General features: G+C 43.5%; 1 protein-coding gene across 1 annotated transcript in view; it reads right to left on the bottom strand.

Moving 5' to 3' along the window:
• The window catches only part of LOC126316749 (lachesin-like), a 607630-nt gene that overhangs the window by 17798 nt on the left and 567166 nt on the right, over positions 1-22666 (bottom strand). The window contains exon 8 of the mRNA XM_049992876.1: positions 16433-16576. Coding sequence (XP_049848833.1) covers positions 16433-16576 — 144 coding nt within the window. The remainder of the gene's footprint in view (positions 1-16432; positions 16577-22666) is intronic.

The following is a 22666-nucleotide window of genomic DNA, read 5'->3' as shown; positions in this document are numbered from 1 at the left end:
GACCTCTAGTGGTAAAAAGTTTCTACCAGAGCTTTGTCAGTTTAAAAATTGTTGACCCTAGTTTTTGTGCTTTACAAATCGTGTACTTTGTAATCTAACTTGGCGACACGCCGTAAAAGACATTATCATCCTTCTCCATGGAATAATAACCTACCAGTCACATTCACACACAATTAGAAGGAACTGCTTAAAGTAACTTACGGCGACCATCTAGTCTCGGTCACGTGACCTCGTAAGCCGTGATCTGCTGTGCCGCTCTTTGCCTTTTTGGCTAACACTCTACCAGTGATAGTACGGAATACTTCGCAAATATGAAATTGGCTTAGCAACTAATTGACTAATAGAACCCAAAGATAATGCTTGTAAGAAAGAGAATAGCTTTGTATTACATTTTTTGTTTCACAACTAAGGCTGTTCGGAAAGTAAGGTCCTGATCGGTCGCGAAATGAAAACCACAATGAAAATCAAAAATGTTTTATATGCAACAGCTACCCACAGTTTCCACCTATCTCTCTAAATAGTCATCGCTCAGTCTTAGACATCTGTCGTGGTTTTCTACAAACTTGGCAGTACCCATGTCACAGAAAGCAGCCGCGTGTGCTTTCCGCCAGTTCTCTACGCTGACCTGCCTTTCGTTGTTTGTGCCAAAATGTTGTCTTCGTAGCCATTGGTTCGTGTGAGAAGAGATGAAGAACGGAGGGAGCCAAATAAGAGATGTGTTGTGGGTGATGACACACTTCCCATCGAAAACGCTGCAGGAGCGTCGGCCTCTTCATTGCCCCTGCAGCTGAAAATTATCTTGAAGAAAGAAACGCATGACATTTATGTTATGTGGGCTGCATAGCTTCAGGCAGAATCTCTCAACAGATCCACATACTTGGCGGGAGACACTGTTTTAGACATTTCTACGGTATCACTTTGCGATCTGGACTGAAAAGAGCGACGCGAAGCGGTCGACAGGCACACTAAAGACACTGCCCAACACATCTGTGCAAAATTCCATTGGATTTTCACAGTGGTTTCCATTTCACGCCTAATCGGATCTTACATTCCGAATACGCCTCGTATGTAGGTGTAATACTGACAAGCGATATGAAATCCGACGATAACGTAACATTAGTATTGCGTAAGGCGGAAAAAAACGCATGTTCGTCGGAAGCATTCTAGGCAATGCAATAAAATGAATTTATAGGCATTAGAACCGTAACAGGTCTCTATATCATATGTAAAAGTCTAACAGAAATGCTCTGCGAACGTAAATGGCAGTCCCTGAAAGCAAGCTGACGCAGTTGTCGTGAAATCATGTTGGTTAATCGTGAGAATATGAGATTATGGCGCACACACAAACATATAAGTAGCATTTTTCCTTCGCTCAATACGTGATATTTATAACACGAAAGAAAATCGATTATATTGTTACGATGTATCGCCGACCATGCACTGTACAGTAGCTTATGTAGTTGTCTGTTTTTTTAGGTTGGTTGGTTGATTTGGGGAAGGTGACCAAATAGCGAGGTTATCGGTCCCGTCGCATCAGGCAAGGATGGGATAGGATGTCAGTAGTGCCCTTTCAGAGGGAACCATCCCAGCATTTGCCTGAAGCGATTTAGGAAAATCACGGAAAACCTAAAGAAGGATGGCAGGCCGCGAGTTTGAACCGTCGTCCTCGCGAATGCGAGACCAGTGGGCTAAGCACTCCACAACCTCGCTTGGTGCTTATGCAGTGTTTGCTACTGTAGCACCACGTCTCTGACCCTTCGATACTCTCCTTTTGCAGTTTCTGACATCCACTGATTTGTAACCATGTAATGCTGTTCTCCTGACATGCGTCCTCGGAAATTTATTACTGAAATTACTTTGAACGACACCAGTAGGCTTCGACTTTTCTAGTACATATGTAGCCTTTGCCTCGTTGGTCGTGAGTTATTCTGCTCTAGAGAAGCCGGCCGATGTGGCCGAGCGGTTCTAGGCGCTTCATCCTGGAACCGCGCGACCGCTACGGTCGCAGGTTCGAATCCTGCCTCGGGCATGGATGTGTGTGGTTGCCTTAGGTTACTTAGGTTTAAGCAGTTCTAAGTTCTAGGGGACTGATGACCGATGTTAAGTCCCATGGTGCTACGAGCCATTTGAACCGTTTGCTCCCGAGATAGCAGAATCCCATCATTTCATCTGCTACGTGGTTCCTAATTTTGATAAATTCATTGCTAAGCTTATTTCTCATACTCTTCAATTCATTTGTCTTTCTTTAGTTTACTGCCATTCTATATTCTATGCACAATATACTATTCACCCCGTTCAACAGACCAAGGCCCAGACACATAAGACCACAATGTCATCAGTGATTTTTATTATTGATATCATTTCACTTTGAATTTTAATCCTGTTACTGAAACTTTTTTCTATTTTCTTCATTACGTATTCGACAAACATGATAGATGGGGGGGGGGGGGGGGGGTACAAAGACTACCTCGTTCCCATATGCCGTTTTAATCCGAGCATTTCTCGCTTCGTCTCTGTTCCCCATGATTTCCTATTACTTACACCTATTTTTCTGAGAATTGAAAAAAATTTTTCTTCTAGATAGACAGAGTATCTTGAATTTTCTTTCACCTAGCATATATTAACAAGTTACCATTAGTACCGCCTCGCCGATGCCCCTCCCTTTACTAAAGCAAAGCTGAGCTACATTTAATAGAGCTTTAATTTCCTTGTAAATTATTCTGAATATTAATCTGGTTAACAACTTAGACGAAAGAGCTGTTAAACTGATTGTGCGTTATTTCTCACATTGCTATCTTCAGTATATAATGGATTATATGTTTTTTATAAATTAATAAAGCACCCTGCCCTATTCACTTACACTGATGAGCCAAAACATTATGCCCATCTTCTTCATAGCTTATCTGTCCGTCTTTGGAACGTAATACATCACTGATTCTGCGTATCCCGGATCTGACAGTTTGTTGGTAGGTTTGTGGGGGTATGTGGCATTAGATGTCAGATCATGTAATTGGCGTAAATAACGGCACGCTGATTTGCGTACGCCTAGATGGCACCCGATAGCGACCCAGGTGGGTTGCATGGGGGTTATGTCAGGCGACTTTCGCCGCCGAAACATCTCTATAATGCGTCTCAAACCACTGTAGTACGGTTCTGGCCCCGAGACACGGACAATTATGCTGGTGAAAGATGACATCGCCGTCACGGAAGACATCAATCATGAAGGAATGCAGGCGGTTCGCAGCTGTCAGCGTGTCTTCAATTACTACCACAGGTCCCAAGCAAGCGCAGGAGAACGTCTCCCACAGCATAATACTGCTCCGACCAGCCTGCGTCCGTGGCACGCTGCACTCCGATGACGGCGATTGTGGAGACGACCATCGACCCAATTTATCAAAAGTGTGAGTAACCCGAAGGTCCGATACGTTTCCGTTGATCGCCGGTCGAATCCCGATGGTCCCGTACCCGTTTCTGTCGTAATTGACGATGTCGTTGGGTTTAACTTGTGGACACGGAGTGGTGGTCTGCTGCAGAACTCTATGTTCAAGAATGTACGGAGAACGGCGAGCTCCAAAACACCTGTTTGCGCACCAGCAGTGTGCTCTTTCAGCAGAGATGCTTTCTGTGAAGTGTCATGGACGTCCAACCATTTAGCGCGTAGTGGTGGATTGACTGTCCTACCTCTTTCCGTAGATGCTCACGACAGTAGCACGTGTACATTCGACCAGCTTTGCCGTTTTCGAGATACTCGTTCACAGGCTCTGCGTAATAATAATCTGCCCTTTGTCAAAGTATCTTATCTCAATGGATTTCCCCATTTACAGCCCTTATCTTCGCTGGAGTGGTCACCCACCCGTGTCTGTTTAATGTATTTCTGCATACATATATTGTAGAAAGTATCCAGCGTTTATCCACTTTCATATTTCGTGTTTATTGCTTCAATAGTTGATAAAGAGGCTGGGTGTTTAGTTCGACCGAGACTAATAGAAAAAAACACCTATTTTGGAATAATCGATTATGTGAAACGGAAGTTTCTCAGTTCGTTCATGAAATCCCTATGGTCTTAGAGAGAGAAAAATAGCTTGAAATCATGGTTTCCGACTACCTGGAAGACATTGGCGCAATGCTTCATAGTAGCCTTGTAACAAACAAAAGTGTGACTATCGATTATCGGAACAGTGTGCGACTAAATCATAGATTACCTACTATAACTGGGTATATTTCGTAATGACGACACAATTTAAACGCTAAAGTGAGTAAGTAAGTACCTCAAAGAAGTGTAATCAATCATACACTGTGCATGTATGACTTACCACGCAATGTTCGTTACCGTATGACGCACTTCATATTGGACACAGTTGTATAGAGGACTACAAGAAATTGTTACGAGATGCAGGACTGTTTGCAGATGAACAACGCTTGATCAAAGAATGGTAGTTGTTAGTAAACACACCATGTGATAAAAAGTATCCGGACACCCTCAAAAACATACGTTTTTCGTATTAGGTCCATTGTGCTGCCACGTACTGTCAGGTACTTCATACTAGCGACCTCAGAAGTTATTAGACATCGTGCGAGAGCAGAATGGGGCGCTCCGCCCAACTCACGGACTTCTAATGACGTCACGCGATTGGGTGTCAGTTGTGTCATACGTCTGTGCGCGAGATTTCCACACTCCTAAACATCCCTAGGTCTACTGTTTCCGATCAGATAGTGAAGTGGAAACGTGAAGGGACACGTACAGCTCAAAAGCGTAAAGGCCGACCTCGCCTGTTGACTGATTGAGACCACCGAGAGTTGAAGAGGGTCTTAATGTGTAATAGGCGCACATCTATCCACACCACCACACAGGAATTCAAAACTTCATCAGGATCCACTGCAGATACTATGACAGTTAGGCGGGAGGTGAGAAAACTTGGATTACATGGTCAAGCGGCTGCTCGTAAGCCACACATCACGCCGGTAAATGCCAAACGACGCCTCGCTTGGTGTAAGGAGCGTAAACATTCTACGATTGAACAGTGGAAAAACGTTGTGTGGAGCGACGAATCACAGTACACAATGTGACGATCCGATGGCAGGGTGTGGGTATGGCAAAAGCCTGGTGAAAGTCATCTGCCAGCGTGTGTACTGGCAACAGTAAAATTCGGAGACGGTGGTGTTATGGTGTGGTCGTGTTTTTCATGGAGAGGGCTTGGACGCCTTATAGTTTTGTGTGGCACTGTCACAGCACCTTCTTGCTTCCCACAGTTGAAGAACAGTTCGGGCTTGGCGATTGTTTCATTCAACACGATCGAGCACCTGTTCATAATGCACGGCCTGTGGCGGAGTGGTTACATGACAATAACATCCCTGTAATGGACTGGCCAGCACAGCGTCCTGACCTGAATCCTATAGAACAACTTTGGGATGTTTTGGAACGCTGCCTTCGTGCCAGGCCTCACCGACTGACATCGATACAAGAGCAGCACTCCGTGAAGAATGGGCTGCCATTCCCCAAGAAACGTTCCAGTACCTGATTGAACTTATGCCTGCGAGAGTGGAGGCTGTCATCAAGGCTGGGCCAACGCCATATTGTATTCCAGCATTAACGATGGACGGCACCACGAACTTGTAAGTCATTTTCAGCCAGGTGGCCGGATACTTTTGATCACATGTACAAATGTAATCTAACTCTTATAATACGTAGACAGGGAGGCCTGAATGATGTGTTTTAACGACCCGTGATCGGTGAGTGGAATCACAATGTGACGCAGAGAGAGATACCACGTGAGACTGTGAAGTGAATTTAGAATTCGCGGCACGTCTTGTTTTTGTTGCGCCCAGCCAGCCGCGCTAACGCTGCTCATACGCTAGCGCGTGGAAGGGTGGGGCAGTTGTGTATTTCTGACTCTGCTGGCTACGGTCGGTGCCTGGATGGGTAGCGCATGACGGAACGGGTAGTCTTGTGCTGACCATAACTCAGTCGGAATCTCAAACTGAGTAGAGGGCGAGCCAGCCAGAGCATTCGAACCTTGGACTGTGAGCGGTAGTGTGTGGTGGACGGCAAGGGACGGTCGTCCAGAGTTGTGTTGAGGGCAGCAGGGGCTGCGTGCCGTAAGCTGGGCCGGCCGTCAATGAGTCCAGTGATTGCCTGTGGAAGCAGCGGGAGCAATGAGTTGTGGAGAGCTAAGAATGCAAAGTCTTTTCTAGCTGATAGCCAAGAACTGCCAATGGAATCGCATTCGCACTTTGGACGTTTGCTTTACGCTAACCAGTGTTCGCCAAATGAGCTACCCATAAACGACAGATGACTCGTCCTCACAGCTCTGATCAGGCTGTGAGCACGCGTCGTGACTCGTGCTTTGCGTTCCCTGCTTTTCTCTGTGCCAATTTCTTCTTTATTCAGACTCTCTGCTGTCCCATATACTGGCCTGCATGCTGTGTTTTTCTTCTTCCAGGGCCCAGCTCCCCTTCTTCTGGAGCTAGGGTAGTGACATTCGTGCCCATATGAAGGTTTTACGGCAATGTCATGGCTGTACACACACAAAGTATTTTTAGCCTGTTTTACCTGATCGAGCTAGGGCATGTGTCTTTTTACTAAGGTATGTGCGGTTGGTACTGAACTCTTTGATAGCAGCCAAGTCTGCAAATGTTTCCCTTTATACTGGATGTAACGTGTATCAGTAAAGATATTTCTACTCGTGATTAACAACTATGTACTGTACAACTTTATATTAGAATTTACTTCACTTGCAGACTAATAATTATAGCTATTGCAAGTCGTATGTTTTTAGATTGGATACTAAGTATCGCTCAAGGAAGCCATTATTACGTATTTTCCCCTGGACGCGTGGACACAAAACGGTTAGTCTATACTTACATACGTAGTCCACTTAGAGGTGCAGCTACCACCACGCAGAAAAATCAGGTCGCTAACTTTGTGACGTGTTTGTGGGAAGACCGTTCGGCGCAGAGAAAAATCAACCATCACACCGATGTGTGTACCACATTTTCTATACCAAATTTCTATACCTCTATTGTTACACCATGTATATACATTCCACAGAACAATATTTTGTTTGTGAGACATTAACATTTCCCGGTGAATTGAATGTTCAAATAACTTACGGGTTTGCTGCGGGTCGACCACCACCTATATTTCGACAGGATCAAGGCACAACTGCAAGGAGGAAGCAATGTGCAAGGGAATTTAATACCTCAGTTCACAGAGGAGAAACAAGGAAGATAACACACACAGAGCAAGTAGCCGCAGAGTCAACACACAACCTACGATAACCAACATCAGAAATATCGATAGTGGCTATTAATCAACAGGTGACGTAGCATTAATTCTGTCCCTCGGTTTTTTGATGAGAGACACAGCCGGATTCCAAGCAGCATGTAAACAAAATGTCGAAATATCGGCTGTGGTCGACGACGTCACCCGTCAGCAAACGCATAAGTTATTTGAACATTTTGTTTGACCACGTCATGAGCGACGGAGAGATTAATGATTCTATTGAAAATGTGAGCAAACGACACATGTTCAATAATACTCACCTCCTTTTTAATGGAATATCACAATGATTTTTAGGTAGTCATTTTCATATTTAACCTGGTAATACGTCCTATATTAAATATCATGAAGATTTCCTTAGTGAGAAGAATCAGCACTTGCTATTATCAATCCTGAGCTTGTGAATATCCAACGATTAAAATCAAAAGCATGTGGTGATGAGATGATTTGAGTGGCAGTGATCTGCTGTAGTAAAATCCTGACTGACAAATAAGATGCCACGTTTTGTTCTCTTGTAAAAAATGAAAACACTTGACAAGGATGAAAATGCTGCTTTATCTAATTCACATTTCACAAGGAAAAAATAATGTTTTGTCTGGAAGTATTTGGCCGTTACCTCAGGCATAAAAGTGCCGTATCTCTCAGTTGAGAGGCTGTCAATAGAGTCAAAGGAAAGAGCAATTCCAAAGAGGCGGCGCGACTTTTCACCCGAGCGAACAAGTTAACCGAGCCGAAGACACCTTTCCTTCCGCCGTAAAATTCTTTGTGTGACAAGTGCTCCGCCGAGCAACTCCTCACTTTGAGCGCTGCGCGCCAGTCTTCTACCGTGCAAGAATTTCCTGCAAACTGCATAGTATCGGATGGATATATTCGAACGCCTGTGTAACGAAGAGGAGATGTGCTATGTACTGTATCGTTTCATTCTTTGTGCCTTTACATCAGTGTCTTATATTTTCACGTACCGCATCTGTCTACGAATTAGCAGTTTACTAACCGATATTCAATCTTTGTCATTCGTCATAATTTTCTCTGTGTCTACTCACTGGGCTATAAAATAAACTGATTCATATGATTTGTACCGAGGATACGCGTTCAGAAATGAAGCATTACTGCTATCAGCATCTACAACTCCGCAAGTCACCTCATCGTGTCTGGTAGAGGGTAGTTGTAGTATTACTGTCTTGTGGCCCCTTTCCCGTTCCATTCAAGAATTGTGCATTGGGAAAATGACTGTCAGCAAAGCTATGTTTTGCACTAATTGTTTCTAATCTTCCTGTCGTGATCATTCACAATCATTTCATGAGTGGTGTACGGGAGAAAATAAAACATTGCCGGACTCTTCTTCCCCTCAGGGATTCAGATTTGAGTTCATGAAGCACCTTCGTAATTCTTGGGTGTCAATCGAACCCATTGGTAAGAAATCAAGGAGCATGGCTCTTAATTGCTTCAACATCTTCCTTTAATCTGACCTAGTTGGGGTTCTAAACTCTCGAGCATTACTCAAGAATGGGTCGTAGTCTCCTTTATAATTGAGCTAAATATTCTCCCAATGTACCGAAGTGGGCCAGTCACCCTCCCTCCTACCGCCCTGATATCGACCTTATGTGCTCATTCCATCTGATATCGCATTTAATAGTGAATGTGTGACGCAGTGCACCACCAGTACCGTTTTTGAACATTACAGGTTTATTTTCCTACTTATGTACATCAAATTACATTTTTCTACATTTAGAGTAAACTGCCATTCATGACACCAAATGAAAAGTTCCTATATCCTCTTACAGTCATCTGAAAACAGTCCTTAAAAACTCTCAGTACGTACTTCTGGTTTACAAATTGAAAGTGCTGCACTTTACATTTTCCTTCCGGTCTTATGTCGATCTATCACATTCGTTTCGGCGAGTTATTTCTCACGAGTATGTACAGGAGTAATCCTTACTCGCTGAAATACTTTTCTTCATTATGAGCTTAGCGATTGTAAGTATCTACCATGGGGTAACAAATTATATTTACAAGACATTTCTTGCATATTTTTAAGTTCATATACGTGCGTGAATTCATGTAGCTTGAACAAAGGAACAAAATTAATATTTTGTTGGGATAACACGAGGTATGTAAATGTAAATAACGACGAGGGAATTTGAGTGTGGTCAGAGCTTGGATGTGGGACGTAGGTAAACGCAGTCTTCGAAGTGGAGCAAGTTCCGAGTGTTTCACGCCGCATCGTCTCATAGTCCTACCTTCAGTACCTAGGTAGACAGATACCCGCGGCCGCCGGAGGTGACAACCCTGAATCAAAATACATTTGTCTCTGTCAATTACCGCGAAATGAAACAGCGTTCAGACGTGCGACATTGCTAAAATCACTCCCTCATTCATTTAACAACAATAGCAACAACAACAACCGATGATTAGACGCACCATCTAGAACAGTCTTCGTACAAAATGGCACCGAAGCCACAACCAACAATTGTACCCCCACTCGCTGTACTCACAGGGCGCGTACAGTGTATTTCACGTAAGACTCAAATGCTGCGTCTGACGTTGGAAGGAAACAGGAAAATGGGGAAACGGATTCCCATGATGATGAATATGGCTTCCAAGGGATTCAGCAGTGAATTATTCGTTATTTTATCTTCATAACCAAAGAGCCAATAGAATAGCTTTGTGAGTAACATGGATTACCTTATCAAAAATTTTCGGCAGCTTTTTGAATGGTTTGGTGGAGTCCGACACAAATTCCTTTCCTGTGGCAACCTTTTCGTCTCAGAGTAGCAGGTGCAACCTACGTCCTCAATTATTTCCTGCATGTATTTCCAACTCTGCCAACGGCCTTTCCGCAGTGGTAACACCGGCTCCCGTCAGATCACCGAAGATAAGCGATCTCTGTCTGGACTAGCACTTGGATGGGCGACCAGCCGGTCTGCCGGGGCTGTTGCCAGGCGGGGTGCACTCATCCCTTGTGGGGGAAACTGAGGAGCTAAATGATTGAGAAGTAGCGGCTCCGGTCTCGGAAACTGTCATACAGCCGGGAAAGCGGTGTGCTCACCGTATGGCCATCGATATGCGCGTCCAGTGACGCCTATGAGCTGAGGGTGAATCGGCAGCTGGTCAGTACGATTGGGCTTTCATGACCTGTTTTGGAGGAGTTTAGTTTTTTAGTTTTATTTCCATCTCTCTCTTCCGCTACAGCTTTTACCCTCTAAGGTTCCTTCTAGCACCACGAAAGTTATTCCCTGATGTCTTAACACATATCCTACTATCCTGTCCCTTCTTCTTGTCACTGCTTTTCATATCTTCCTTCCCTCACAGATTCTGCGAAGAACCTCCCCATTCCCTACCTTACCAGTCAATGTAATTTTCAACATTATTCTGTAGCACCACAGTCTCAAATGCTACGAATCTCGTCTATTCCGGTTTTGCCACAGTCCATGTCTCACTACCACACAATGCTGTGCTCCAAACATAAAATCTCAGAAATTTCTGTCTCAAATTAGGATCTATGTTTGATACTAGCACACTTCTCTTGGCCAGGAAAGCTCTTTTGGCAAGTGCTATTCTGCTTTTTATGTACATCTCGTTCCGTAGGTCGTGGATTATTTTGCTGCGTAGGTAGCAGAATTCCTTAACTTAATCTACTTCCCAATCACCAGTTTTGCTGTTACATCGCTCGCTATTGTCGTTTCTGCTACTTCTCATCACTTACCTCTTTCTCCACTTTTTTCTCAGTCCATATTCTGCACCAATTACACTATACATTCCATTCAAATGACCGTGTAATTATTCTTCATCATCACTCAGGATAAAAATGTATTCGGCGAATCTCATCGTTAACATCATTTCACTCTGAATTTTAATCCCGTCATTACTTCTTCAATGTGTAGATTGAACAATAAGAGTTGAAAAATGCCATCCTTGTCTTACACCTTATTAATCAGAGCACTTCGTTTTTATTTTTGCAGTCTTAAAGTTCCCTCTTGCTTCTTACAGTATTGCACGTCGCTTGTTTTTCTCTGTAGCTCACTTATGTTTTTCTCAGAATTTCGACCACATTGCTTTATTTCACATCACACACTTTTACTAAATCGACAAATTCTGTGAGCATATCATCATTTCTCTTCAATCGTGCTTCCATTATCCGGCGGAAAATCAGAACAGGCTCTCTGTTGCCTTTTCTTTACCTTTCCTGAAGTCAAAATGATCATCAGGTAACAGATCCTTAAATTTATTATTCGTTATTCTGTACATTATTCTTGTCAGCAGCTTGGATGCATCATACGCTAAGTTCATTGAGCGATACTTTTCGCACTTCACAGCTGTGTGGATGATATTTTTCCCAAAGTCTGATGGCATGTTGCAAGTCTCATTCTACCTATACACCAACTTGAAAAGTCATTTCGTTTGCTGTTTCCCTTAATTATTTTAGAAATTTCGATGGAATGTTATTTATACCGTCTACTTTGTTTAATTTCAAGCCTTTAAGAGCTATTTTTAGTCGTGACTCTAACACTAGATTCCATATGTCTTCCTTATTGACTCCAATTTCTTCTAGTCTCAAGTCGTCAAACAACCCCCTTCCCCTTCATAGATGTATTCTGTTTACTCTTTCCACCTATCCGATCATTCCTCTGCGTTTATCAGTAGAATTCCCATCGGACTCTTAATATTATCACCGTTGCTTTTACTTTCACCGCAGTTTTTTTTTCAGTTCTTCTGGTGATTATTTCTTTTTCTATTTCTTCACTTTTTTGCTGCGGCCATTTCGACTTGACTGCCCCGAACTTTCTGCTTATTTCAACCCTAAGTGATTTATACTGCTGTATTCCTGTCTTTCCCTGAAGGTCATTATCTTTCCTCCATTCGTCGAGCAATTGAAACATTTTATCTCTTACCCGAGGTATCTTCGGAGCTACCTTCCTTGTACTTCTGTCTGACTGTTACTAGCTCATGAGGTGTTTATCGCAAATGCACCGACTATTTCGGCAATTTCCCCGGCCAAATCGCATTCTCACCTAGCACCACCTATCCGCATGGAGTCCCTGTGCATGTCCTCCACGCTCGCTAGCTTTAGATTCCGCCGGAAGTTAAACTGGTTCAAATGGCTCTGAGCACTATGGGACTTAACATATGAGGTCATTAGTCCACTACAACTTATAACTACTTAAACATAGCTAACCTAAGGACATCACACATATCCATGCCCGAGGCAGGATTCGAACCTGCGACCGTAGCGGTCGAGCGGTTCCAGACTGAAGTGCCTAGAACCGCACGGCCACACCGCTGCCGGAGGTCAAACGATATTATGCGTCTGCACTAAAGGTTGTGGATTCATTACCCATGGAGGCAAATCAATCGGGCATGTCCGAAAGAACACACACCATGCATACGTCATATAGTATAGGTTACTTTTACCGATAACACAAGTTTAGAAAAAAACTTTTTTTCCAACTCTATGGAATATTTCTGCTGAATTATGTTTTAAAGGTCGTAGATTCTAAAAATGACTTCCATAATATCCCATGTCACTTACAGGTATTTTTTTTTTTTTTGTAGAATGAATACAAATTTTTGATAAAAGCATTTTTATTGCAATGAAGTAACATTATTTTTTTACAAGCAATCAAAACATTATTTCTGATTTATAGAAAGAAGGTTACTCTTTTTTTCTTGCTTCTATGTCTTCTTCTCTTAGACGCTTACCCGAAATCGTTTCGGAATTCCTTCTTTGGTTTCTCGATTAAGGATACGTCAATCGTCAGCAGACATACTGATGTCTCATCATCCTTGGTAACGTCTCTCGATATCATGGACTTGCTGCCAAACTCTATCAGTTTGTTCTTCACTAAGGACTCCTACGTTTCCTCCAAAATAGTCAATACGTGAGTGTAAGAAATGATCTTCCAAAGCTAGTCTTTGATCTTAGAGCTTTATACGCTGCCAGCATTCTTCGCACAACGCTTTTGTAGTCAGGGTTCTTTGTATTCTTGAAACGCAAATACATTCCCAGTATAAAGAAAGACTACTTTAGGGCTAGCTTTCGAAAAATCATTGAATATGCTCCATTCTGTTGAATCATGTTCTATTTGAGAGCACTTCATGAGGCCATGAACACCATTAAATTAACCAGAATTCCCTATTTGAAGAAAAACTGACTACATTTTCTCTCATGATACCTGTGTCACGCAAATGAGGACCGAGGTTTTTGTTTTTTGTCTTCATCCCAGCACTGCGGCAGCATCCTTTGAAAGACCTACCTTACTAGGTAGTCGAGATCACTCTGAGAAACAAGTCTACGTCCCTCGTCAACAAGAAAATATGAGCTAGATTCATCCCGGCCAGCTTATTAGTCTGAGCCTCCGACTAATTCAAGATGTTACCTAAATAAGAAGCTGGCTGTGGAACCGGGATTCCAGAGCCTCGGGACACTGGACGAATAGCTGAGTCATTGTTAGGGTAGGATACTTTCACTTTTTGTGATAAATCTTCCACATCAACTCAACAGAAGGAGCAGTCGGTTGTGTGATTTTTCTATTTATACAGTATCACAGGAATGCACACCCTTAAACTAAAAACGAAGGATTTATATGATCCATCATTGTAGTGGACTTGAGACAGCGGCTCGCCACAAACATGTAGAAACAAGAATTACTAAGATCAGTACTTTTTCTGAACTACATTAATTACATACCAAGTATCGACACTGCATTAGTGTTATCTTCAGACCGGTATGCAAACTGAAGCGATATCCAACCTTCGGTGCATTAGGAGAGGTACCATGCAAATTCACTGATCTGATGGATGTCCAGTTACACGATGTGTGCATCCATTCATCTAAAATTAACTGACATACGTGATAGTTGTTAGATGTTTCACCATTCAAACAGGAATTTTCACTCTAATGTTGAATGTGCGCTGATATCAAACTTCTTACCAGATTAAAACTATGTACCAGACCAAGTTCGAGTTTCAATCCGGCATACAGATTTACTGTGCCAGGAAGTTCTGAATCATCGTTCTGTTTGGATAGAGGTCTAAAGACGACTAACGTAGTGTCGAAACTGGTCACGTAATTAAAATATTTTATCAAAAGTACGGCTGTTGGTGTTCCTTATTTCTGTAATAAAGGTACATAAAGAACCGGAAATCTCCCTTGCATCTTCTGCACCCCTTATAAGGATCCCTAGCTTTGTCTTGATGTTCAACTTTCTATTTGAATTACATAAAACAAACATTCTACACAAACTCAGTTTTTATCCTTTGTTGAAGTTTTAGTTTTAAGACAATTTTTTGAATTACAAATACTAAATTTTAAGTAAAAAGAGAATTTTACTCTGAAAACAAAATAACACATGAAATAAACAAAAAAATTATAAGATCCAGTTTTTCCGGTAATCTTTCGTTTTTACCAAGTTCAATTGTATGAGTAAATGTATAAAAATGGTAAGAATTCCTTTCATTTGCAGAACTTGGAAATCTGTTTTGTGCATTAATGGCTACCTTAAACGAAAGTATGCCTCAAATTTCATTTGTGTTGAAGAATAGATGATGATTTTTCTTAATGGAAACAAATTGTAGCAAAGGACTACTGAGAAGATAAAGAGGAAAAACGGGCATACAGAGAGATACACCTAGTTTAAGGTAGAGATAAAAAACCTTTGACAATTGCCCTAGTGCCAAAATTAAACAGTTGGCCGCCAGCATCGGGTAAGCAAGATGGCCATCTGAAATATATCTCCTGGACAACTACCACTATCCGTATCACTCACAAACCGCACATGCCTTACTGCATACACACTTGCCGCCGAAGAGACGATTCTGGCCACCATGGCAGTATCTTCAACCTCTGCTACATGCAACACACATTGCTGATGGTCTGGAGATAGAGAAGCATCTGCACAGGTTCAGTCACAGTGTATTGGCGGGGATTATTTATGACCACCTCACTAAACCGGTCATGCTTCCACAGTGCCTCAAAGGTGAGACATACATGCACTTCCAGAGAAAGACCCTGCTTTCCTTGTTGGTAGACATTCCATTGGAGCTATGAATGGTGATGTGGCTACTTCTTGATGTTGCCTCAGCTCACTGCCCTCTTGAGTGTGGAGCTAAAACATTAGTAGAGAGAGAAAATTATGACTTGTGTGATGTGTCCTCATGTGTGGTTCCAGTCAGTGAAACCTTCACTATCCAAGATCTCTTATCTCCATCTCAAACTATGTGTCTCCCTTGGAATGCATTTCCAGCCATATGTCCGAATGATTTGACTTGTTATTTATTCTCCCAGTGATCGTTTTCTGCAATTTGGTCGCATTTGGTATATCTAAATTACTTTAAAATCGTTGTGTTTCTTCTCTGTAACCTTTTCCATTATACCCAACCACATTTCGGCAGAAACAGCTGCAGTACAACGAGCAGACTGACGCTGGTCCGGTTATGATAGCGGAAGAATATTCTTCGTGAAAAGAAATTGTGTGTCTGAGAGTAGGGAAGCCTGTGAGAGTTATTTATACTGCCCCCCAAGAGGTGCTAGGTACCAGTATATTTTAAGAAAGTGGTGTCCCACAGCTCGAAAATATTTGAAAGACGCCATTATTTACCGCCAACAGCTGGACATGAAATTTAGATATTGAACAACCAGTTTTGGTCTGGAGACCACCATCAGGTCGATAAAAATATTGAAAACCTCATACTGTGCCCCAAAATCAATGATGTCAAGTGATAAAATCGATGAGTTCGTCATGATATCACAATCTGACAACATTGGCGAATTCCTGGATTTTATTATTGATGTCATTGATTTTGTCGCCTAATATGACACTGAAAACGTTTTTATGAACCTGATGATGATATGTGGACCAAAACCGGTTGTTCGATAATGGAATTTTAACAGCAGCTCCTGGCGATAGATAATGGCGTTTTCACTAAGTATCGTTCCATTTGATGATGAAGGCTCAGTTTGCAGCCCAAATGCTGTTCATGCCTGGCACAACGATCTGGACATTCCCTCCAGATCTCTTTGTACAAATGGAAGTCCGTCTACTCGTGAGCTACACCTAGGGAGTGAGTGTGCGAGTGGGAGAGCTACGGCATGCGCAGGGTCATGCTGGAGTGAGGTGCGAGTAGTGGGCTGGGGTAGTGGGGTGGGGTGAGTACCTGTGGCGCCGGCCAGCGCGGGGCGCGCCGTGGGGCCCGGAACCCTCGCCGCCGGGGAGTCCCTCCTGCGGTCTGGCGGGGCCGACAGCGCCTCCTCGGCGCCCACCTTCTGCCGGGACAACGGCGTCGGCGCCGCGCCCTTCTCTGTGGACACACCACCACACCGAGCTGTCACTCCCCTGCTGGCTGAGGGCGCTGATGCACTGATCCCACTACCTGCTAGAGTGGTGAGCTGGTAAGATGGCTGGTGGTGGGCTGCGCACAGTAGTGAGAGGCCCTGACCACGGCACACGCCACACACTTAGCCGTCACTCCCCTGCTGGTTGAGGGCGCTGATGGACTCATCTGACTACCTGCTAGAGCGGTGATCTAGTAAGAAGGCAGGGGTGGGCTGGGTGAGTGGTCATGACCACGTCACACACCACATTCTCAGCTGTCACTCTCATGGTGGCTTGGGAATGCTGACACACTGATCTGACTACCTGCTAGAGTGGTGAGCTGGTAAGAAGGCTGGTGGTCGGCTGCGCACGGTAGTGAGAGGCCCTGACCGCATCACACACCATATTCTAAGCTGTCACTCACTTGGTGGTTTGAGGATGCTGACGCACTGTTCTGAGCACCTGATAGAGCAATGAGCAGGTAAGAAGACGAGTGGTGGGCTGCACACAGCAGCAAGAGGTCGTGACCATGTGACACATCACCACACTGAGCCATCACTCCTCTGGTGGCTTAGGCTGCTGACACACAGTTCTGGTCGTCTGTTAGAGTGGTGAGCAAGTAATTAGCGGTGGTGGCCTGACACTCAGTAATGAGAGGTTGTGATCATGTGACACAGCACTACAGTGAGCCATCTCTCCCTTGCTGGCAAAGGGCATTGCTAGAGCAGTGAGCAAGTGAGAGCTGGGTGGTGGGGCACCAGCCAGTGGCCCCACAACACTCCAGCCAATAACTTTATTTTGCTGGACTTGCCGACCATGTTTCTTAAATGCTCAATATAAGTGCCAAAAAGGAAATACCATAGTTATTAATTAATGAAATAAGTAGAATGTGTCCCATGGACATCGATGTTTTGGGAGAGACACAGTACTGTTAGTTCTCCAGAGAGCAAAGACTACAACACATCGAGTGGGACAGAGAAAGAAAGAGAATATTAGAGTCACTACAAAATATTGTCTTCTGTGACTAAGCAGAAAAGTCTTACATAGCTACTGACAACCATTGTCAGTGACTTAATGGATATTACTACACATATTCTCAGCTAGAACCATACATATGTTTGACAAGGGTCACCAGTTAAAAGTGTCTTAGTAAAAGTGCGTGAATCGTTTCTTCATTGGTGTTTGATGTCGGACAAACCATGAGGTACCTTACTGTCTTGAATCTTCTTTTAATCGTCTCCCTTTCCTTTCCTTTCTGGGACACCAGCTTTCGTCTGTTTTGTGCCTTGTATTCGCCAGTAGAAATCACAATTTCGGTGACAGGGTCATAATTGATGGAGCACAAGTTCAGAATGAGGAGGAAAGCGGAAGCAAACTAGCAGTATCCTTTGAGGAGAAACCCCAGCTTTTGTCATAAGCGATGTAAGGAAAACCTAAATCTGGCTGGAGCACTGAACGCTGCCCTCCCGAGTGCCTTAACAACACAACACCTCTATCAGTATTTGATGCTCCACAGTTTATTTGTTCTCATTGTGGTCTCAGGACTTTCTAGCCATCTGCTCGTCTTTTAAGTTCTTTAGTCAGCCCATCCTTTCAAGGTCACTGAAACTATTTCCCAACCAAAGGTGCTCACTTTTGGTTCCTCTTGGCAGTATTGTGTAGAGAAATATCTTCATAAATTTCTGTTTGGCTGCAACCAGTATGCAGCCCTACAACTACCTTGGAAAAAAGGAGGTGGCAGCAGCTACCGTTTGCTTCTCACTGATTGATTGATCTCGGAGTGTTGTGAATCTATGGTCATAGAGTCATGCTGAAATGATACGTTAGACACTGTTCAGATACTTGACTGAGACAGTTTCAGCTCATGTAGCTACTGTGTTTGCTGGAGAAAAGGCTACTTTGGGTCCATATTAGAGTACATGTAACAATGTGGGTGCTTCAGATGCAAAGGACAAAATGTACTACTTCAGCAACCTGCAGTCCTCCCTGTGAGGTAGGGCTGAAAAGAGAGAGAATGTTGGGTACATGCTTCTTTCTGCTATACGGCTTGTATAGTTACACTATCTGAAAAAGTATGCAAATACCAATATAAAAAATGGAACTGACCATTAGTTGCTAGTATAAGAGGAGGCAGCTCTTATCCTGTTTTCACTAGAGAAGCAGTGTCAGCAGAATGGGCCAGTTAGGCAGTTGAGTGACTATGAAAGTCTACTGGGCGCTGGATGTCACCTAAAATAATCCAGCAATGGCGTTTCAACGCTTCTAAAGCTACCGGACCGTTGATGATGCGACTGTGAAGAGGAAGCGCGAAGAAACAACCATAGCTGAACCAGAACCAAGCAGACCTCGTGTACTGACAGACACAGAATGTCGAACACTGCAGAGGTTGGTTGTAAAAATCGCATGAAATCAGCGAAGGGAATCAATCATGAGCTCTAAAGTGATACCAGGTTATACATTGGGTGTACACTGCCGGAACAAAGTAGTACACCTTTTATGACCGAGCACTTCTATCAGATTCAATATAAACTTCAATGAAACAACTCAACGTTCTGAGACACCAAGCGGCAAAGGTTGAGCTTCATGTATCGCTTGAGAAAACGCAGTACATCGCGAACATAGGTGAATCTCCTAGTACGCTGCATCTAGACCAGGGAGAGATCAAGAAATCGAACAGATTTAAGTACTTGGGGGAATGGCAGGAACCTAATCTACCTGAACGAACAGCACTATCAACTTGAGTCAACAAGCTAGAGCTGTCATACCAGATGTTCAAGAGAACTTATAATAAAAAAATGTCTCTCCTGTAAACCTAAACTGAAGCACGTCTTACGGAGCACGTAAAATTTCATGGGAAGCCTTAGCCTTCCGGAGCATCACACCAGCTCCCAGTTGCAATAAGGGCAAAATAACAGGTCCGACAACATTCTCCACGTACCGAGCGCTGGTTAGCGTTCCCTCTAGAAATGCCAAAGGTGAACGACAGTTATAACTTTTTGCATCCCATACGGTAGATCCTGGGGTGAGGCCAGGGTCAGTGGACAAATGCCCAGAATGGGACAGCGTTCACCAGCTGTACGTTGCAAGCACAAACGACAATCACTTGCTTGCAGACAGAATCTGCTTCCATTGCTGACGACCATGGTGCGCAATTCCTTTTCCAAGAGATCCTATGACGACATCTGTCGAGTCGTGCACGTCGATGCTGTGGCGTGAGTGGAAGACGGGCTAGAGGTTTTGCGTGCCCGCAGTCCCGCTGCTAATAGCCGGTTCACGACAGTTTCTGCTGACATGCCTGGGTTCACAATCCTTCTCATCTCAGCTGTAGGAACTGAAGGATCTGCCACTGCTCCCGTCGCAACACAACTATCCTGGTGAGCGCCTGGGCCGTGCGAGTGTCCGGAAGCTCCTCTATCGGTGTGAGAGTATTTACGTCACCACTGTTATTCGACATCGTTGCTCAACTGACGCAGCTCGTGCAACATGTGTGGCAGTTCTCCGATAGGACCATCCGCGACTCTGAAGGCCACAATCTGCTCCCTTTCAAAGTAACTCAGTTGGCTGTAGAAAGTATGAGTGCGTCACCGTGGCAAGGTTTCGTGCTTGTTTCACTCATCTTCATCACATTTAGCCTTCTGTCTGTGAGCATTACCTGTCAAATGGGTGGACACAGATGACCATCTGGTAGCATGTCACGAGGATTTCTGTTGGCAGACGACGTTGAAACCACTATCAATACGTCTACTATCCCCCAGGTGACATATGAAGTCATCGGATAAAAATCGACATCGTCTTTATAGAATATTAAGTTTTTTCACGGCAGCCTAAGTACGATAAAGTACGATAAAGATAAAGATAGACCACACGTTCTGTAGTTAAAGGTAAGCGAGGCATGAGGGTCAGAAACACTTGTGTAGCGAGCTTGTGTATAATGTCACACCTAACTACAGTCACTGTCTGATGCATGTATTGCCAATTTTAGAGGGTTGTCGTTGAGATCAGGCACTTACAGTGCCTCAGTAGGTCAGACTTGAGACTGAACCAGACTGTTCGAAACCAGTCGTCAAAGTATATGTACTACAACTGCGACAGAATCATATCGGCTATGGACTGTATGGTCTCCCAAAGGAAACTTTTAGATCACCGCTTATAATTGTAATTTCGGGAGGACCCAACGGGAGTATTATACGACTTAAATGACCTACTGGGTAATATTGGAGATTCCAAGAGGCTGTTTGTGAATGATTTTGTTGTATATAAGAAGTCGGAACGCCGAAAAATTATACCTAAACTTAGGAAGAAGATGGACACATCTTCCAGTGATTGACAATTATACCTAACGTAAACAAATGTTGGGTGTTGCGAATAAATAGGCTGAGAGATAAGGTATTTGAATACACTATTGCTGTGCAATGACTGTAAACAGTTACATCAGATAAATATCTGGGAGGATTCATACAAAGAAATTTAAAGTGGAACGTCTACATACAGCTAATCACGTTGTAATGGTACTTGAATTACGTAACCATTACGGCACCTCACCTCAACCTCCCAATACCTGCAATATTCTACTGTGTTTCTATCAGATATTTCTGTGTCAACATTCAGATTTGATTTCATTAATGTAGAAGTACTTCGATACATCGATATGTATATATTGCAATCATATTATTCTTATGTGTATTCTTTCTTTTGTCACTATGATCTTTGACGTACTTGTAACTCCGATTTCTGGGTGCGTAGGCAGTTATTAGAGAGTCAAGCTTTGGTTTTCATGTCATGTCATTTTATGAAATGTTAACTTTAACAGTGAGGAAGATATTTTCAAGTATGTTTTATATTGTGAAGTGATGTTTTGGAACGAGTTACGTGATATTACAACATAAGTAATAAAAAATAAGTCTAACTTAAATTCGGAGTGCTGATTACTTTTTTTTACATCACCATTGTCCTAACTTGCAAAAGTTTAATCTTCAAAATGGTTTATGAAACACATCTACAAACTTTTGAATATCGCGTGATGACACCTAGGCCTCTTTGCATCCGAGATTGGAATCACCACTACCTAGAATTTCGACGATTGAGCCACGATTTCACAACAAGTACAGCGTGGGAAACACGAAAAGATGAGTGCCTAGTTTATCCATTATTTCAAGAAATGACTTTATTAACTGTGCTCTAATGACACCTGCCACATACTATAACTTTGTCGTTGCTCGAAAATGCAATATATGGCAGCGTGAGCAAGATTACGATCTTAGTAAAGTTTTGACTTTTGTTGTGGTAGGGTTGTTAGAACATGTAATGAACATGCCGTACATAGATTCATTGGAATAGTTCTGAAGAAGTAGATAGTTTAATAGCCGTTCTCCAATAGCGACAGATCGCTCTTGGCGAGATCTCTTTCTTTGTTTGTTCGAGGGTCTTCGGTCTCTGTCGGTGGCGGGCAGGAGGGAGACGATCGAGCGAGGAGGAGATGGTGGAAGCTGGTGGGGTTCGCAGTGGTGTCGAGTCGAGCGTACGTATTTCTGGTGCACGGATTCTCTGGTGCGAGCGCCTTGGGCCGCTGTTTACCGTACCGGACGCTGCGACTGTTGACGCAACGTGTTTGGCGAGGCTACCTCTGTGCTGGCTGTGTTAGTTCGCGTGGTTCCGGGTTTCCTCCTGGAGAAGTCAATGCGATTCGGCGGAGCCTACGGCTCGTCCCCCGGGCTACCCTAGTTGCTCGGAATGCATTAATCGTGGGATTTTGCTGGACACCGCATCAACGCATTCTTTGATTTTCCCGTTGAGGACACGGACACGTCCTGCCCCCTTCTCTTAATGGGTGAGAATCATTTGTAATGTTGGCGGGAAACCTGTCTCGATTGTCGGCAGTTTGTTTGAAGCAGCTTGGAGCTTGCTTTCCGTTTGGTTTTGATCTTCGGTTGCGTTCCCACATTCTGTATTTTATTGGTGATCATTTGAAGGGGTCGCTGGCATGTGCTCAACTGCTTCCGATATGGAAATTGGCTTATTTGCTTAGAGTTTTTCGTTTGTTCCTTTTGTTCCTTTTCTTTAAATTTTGATTTGAAGG

Source organism: Schistocerca gregaria, chromosome 1, assembly GCF_023897955.1.
Source record: "Schistocerca gregaria isolate iqSchGreg1 chromosome 1, iqSchGreg1.2, whole genome shotgun sequence".
NCBI lineage: Eukaryota > Metazoa > Arthropoda > Insecta > Orthoptera > Acrididae > Schistocerca > Schistocerca gregaria.
Note: the sequence above shows the minus strand (reverse complement) of the source record. Positions and strands in the feature narration are given on the sequence as shown.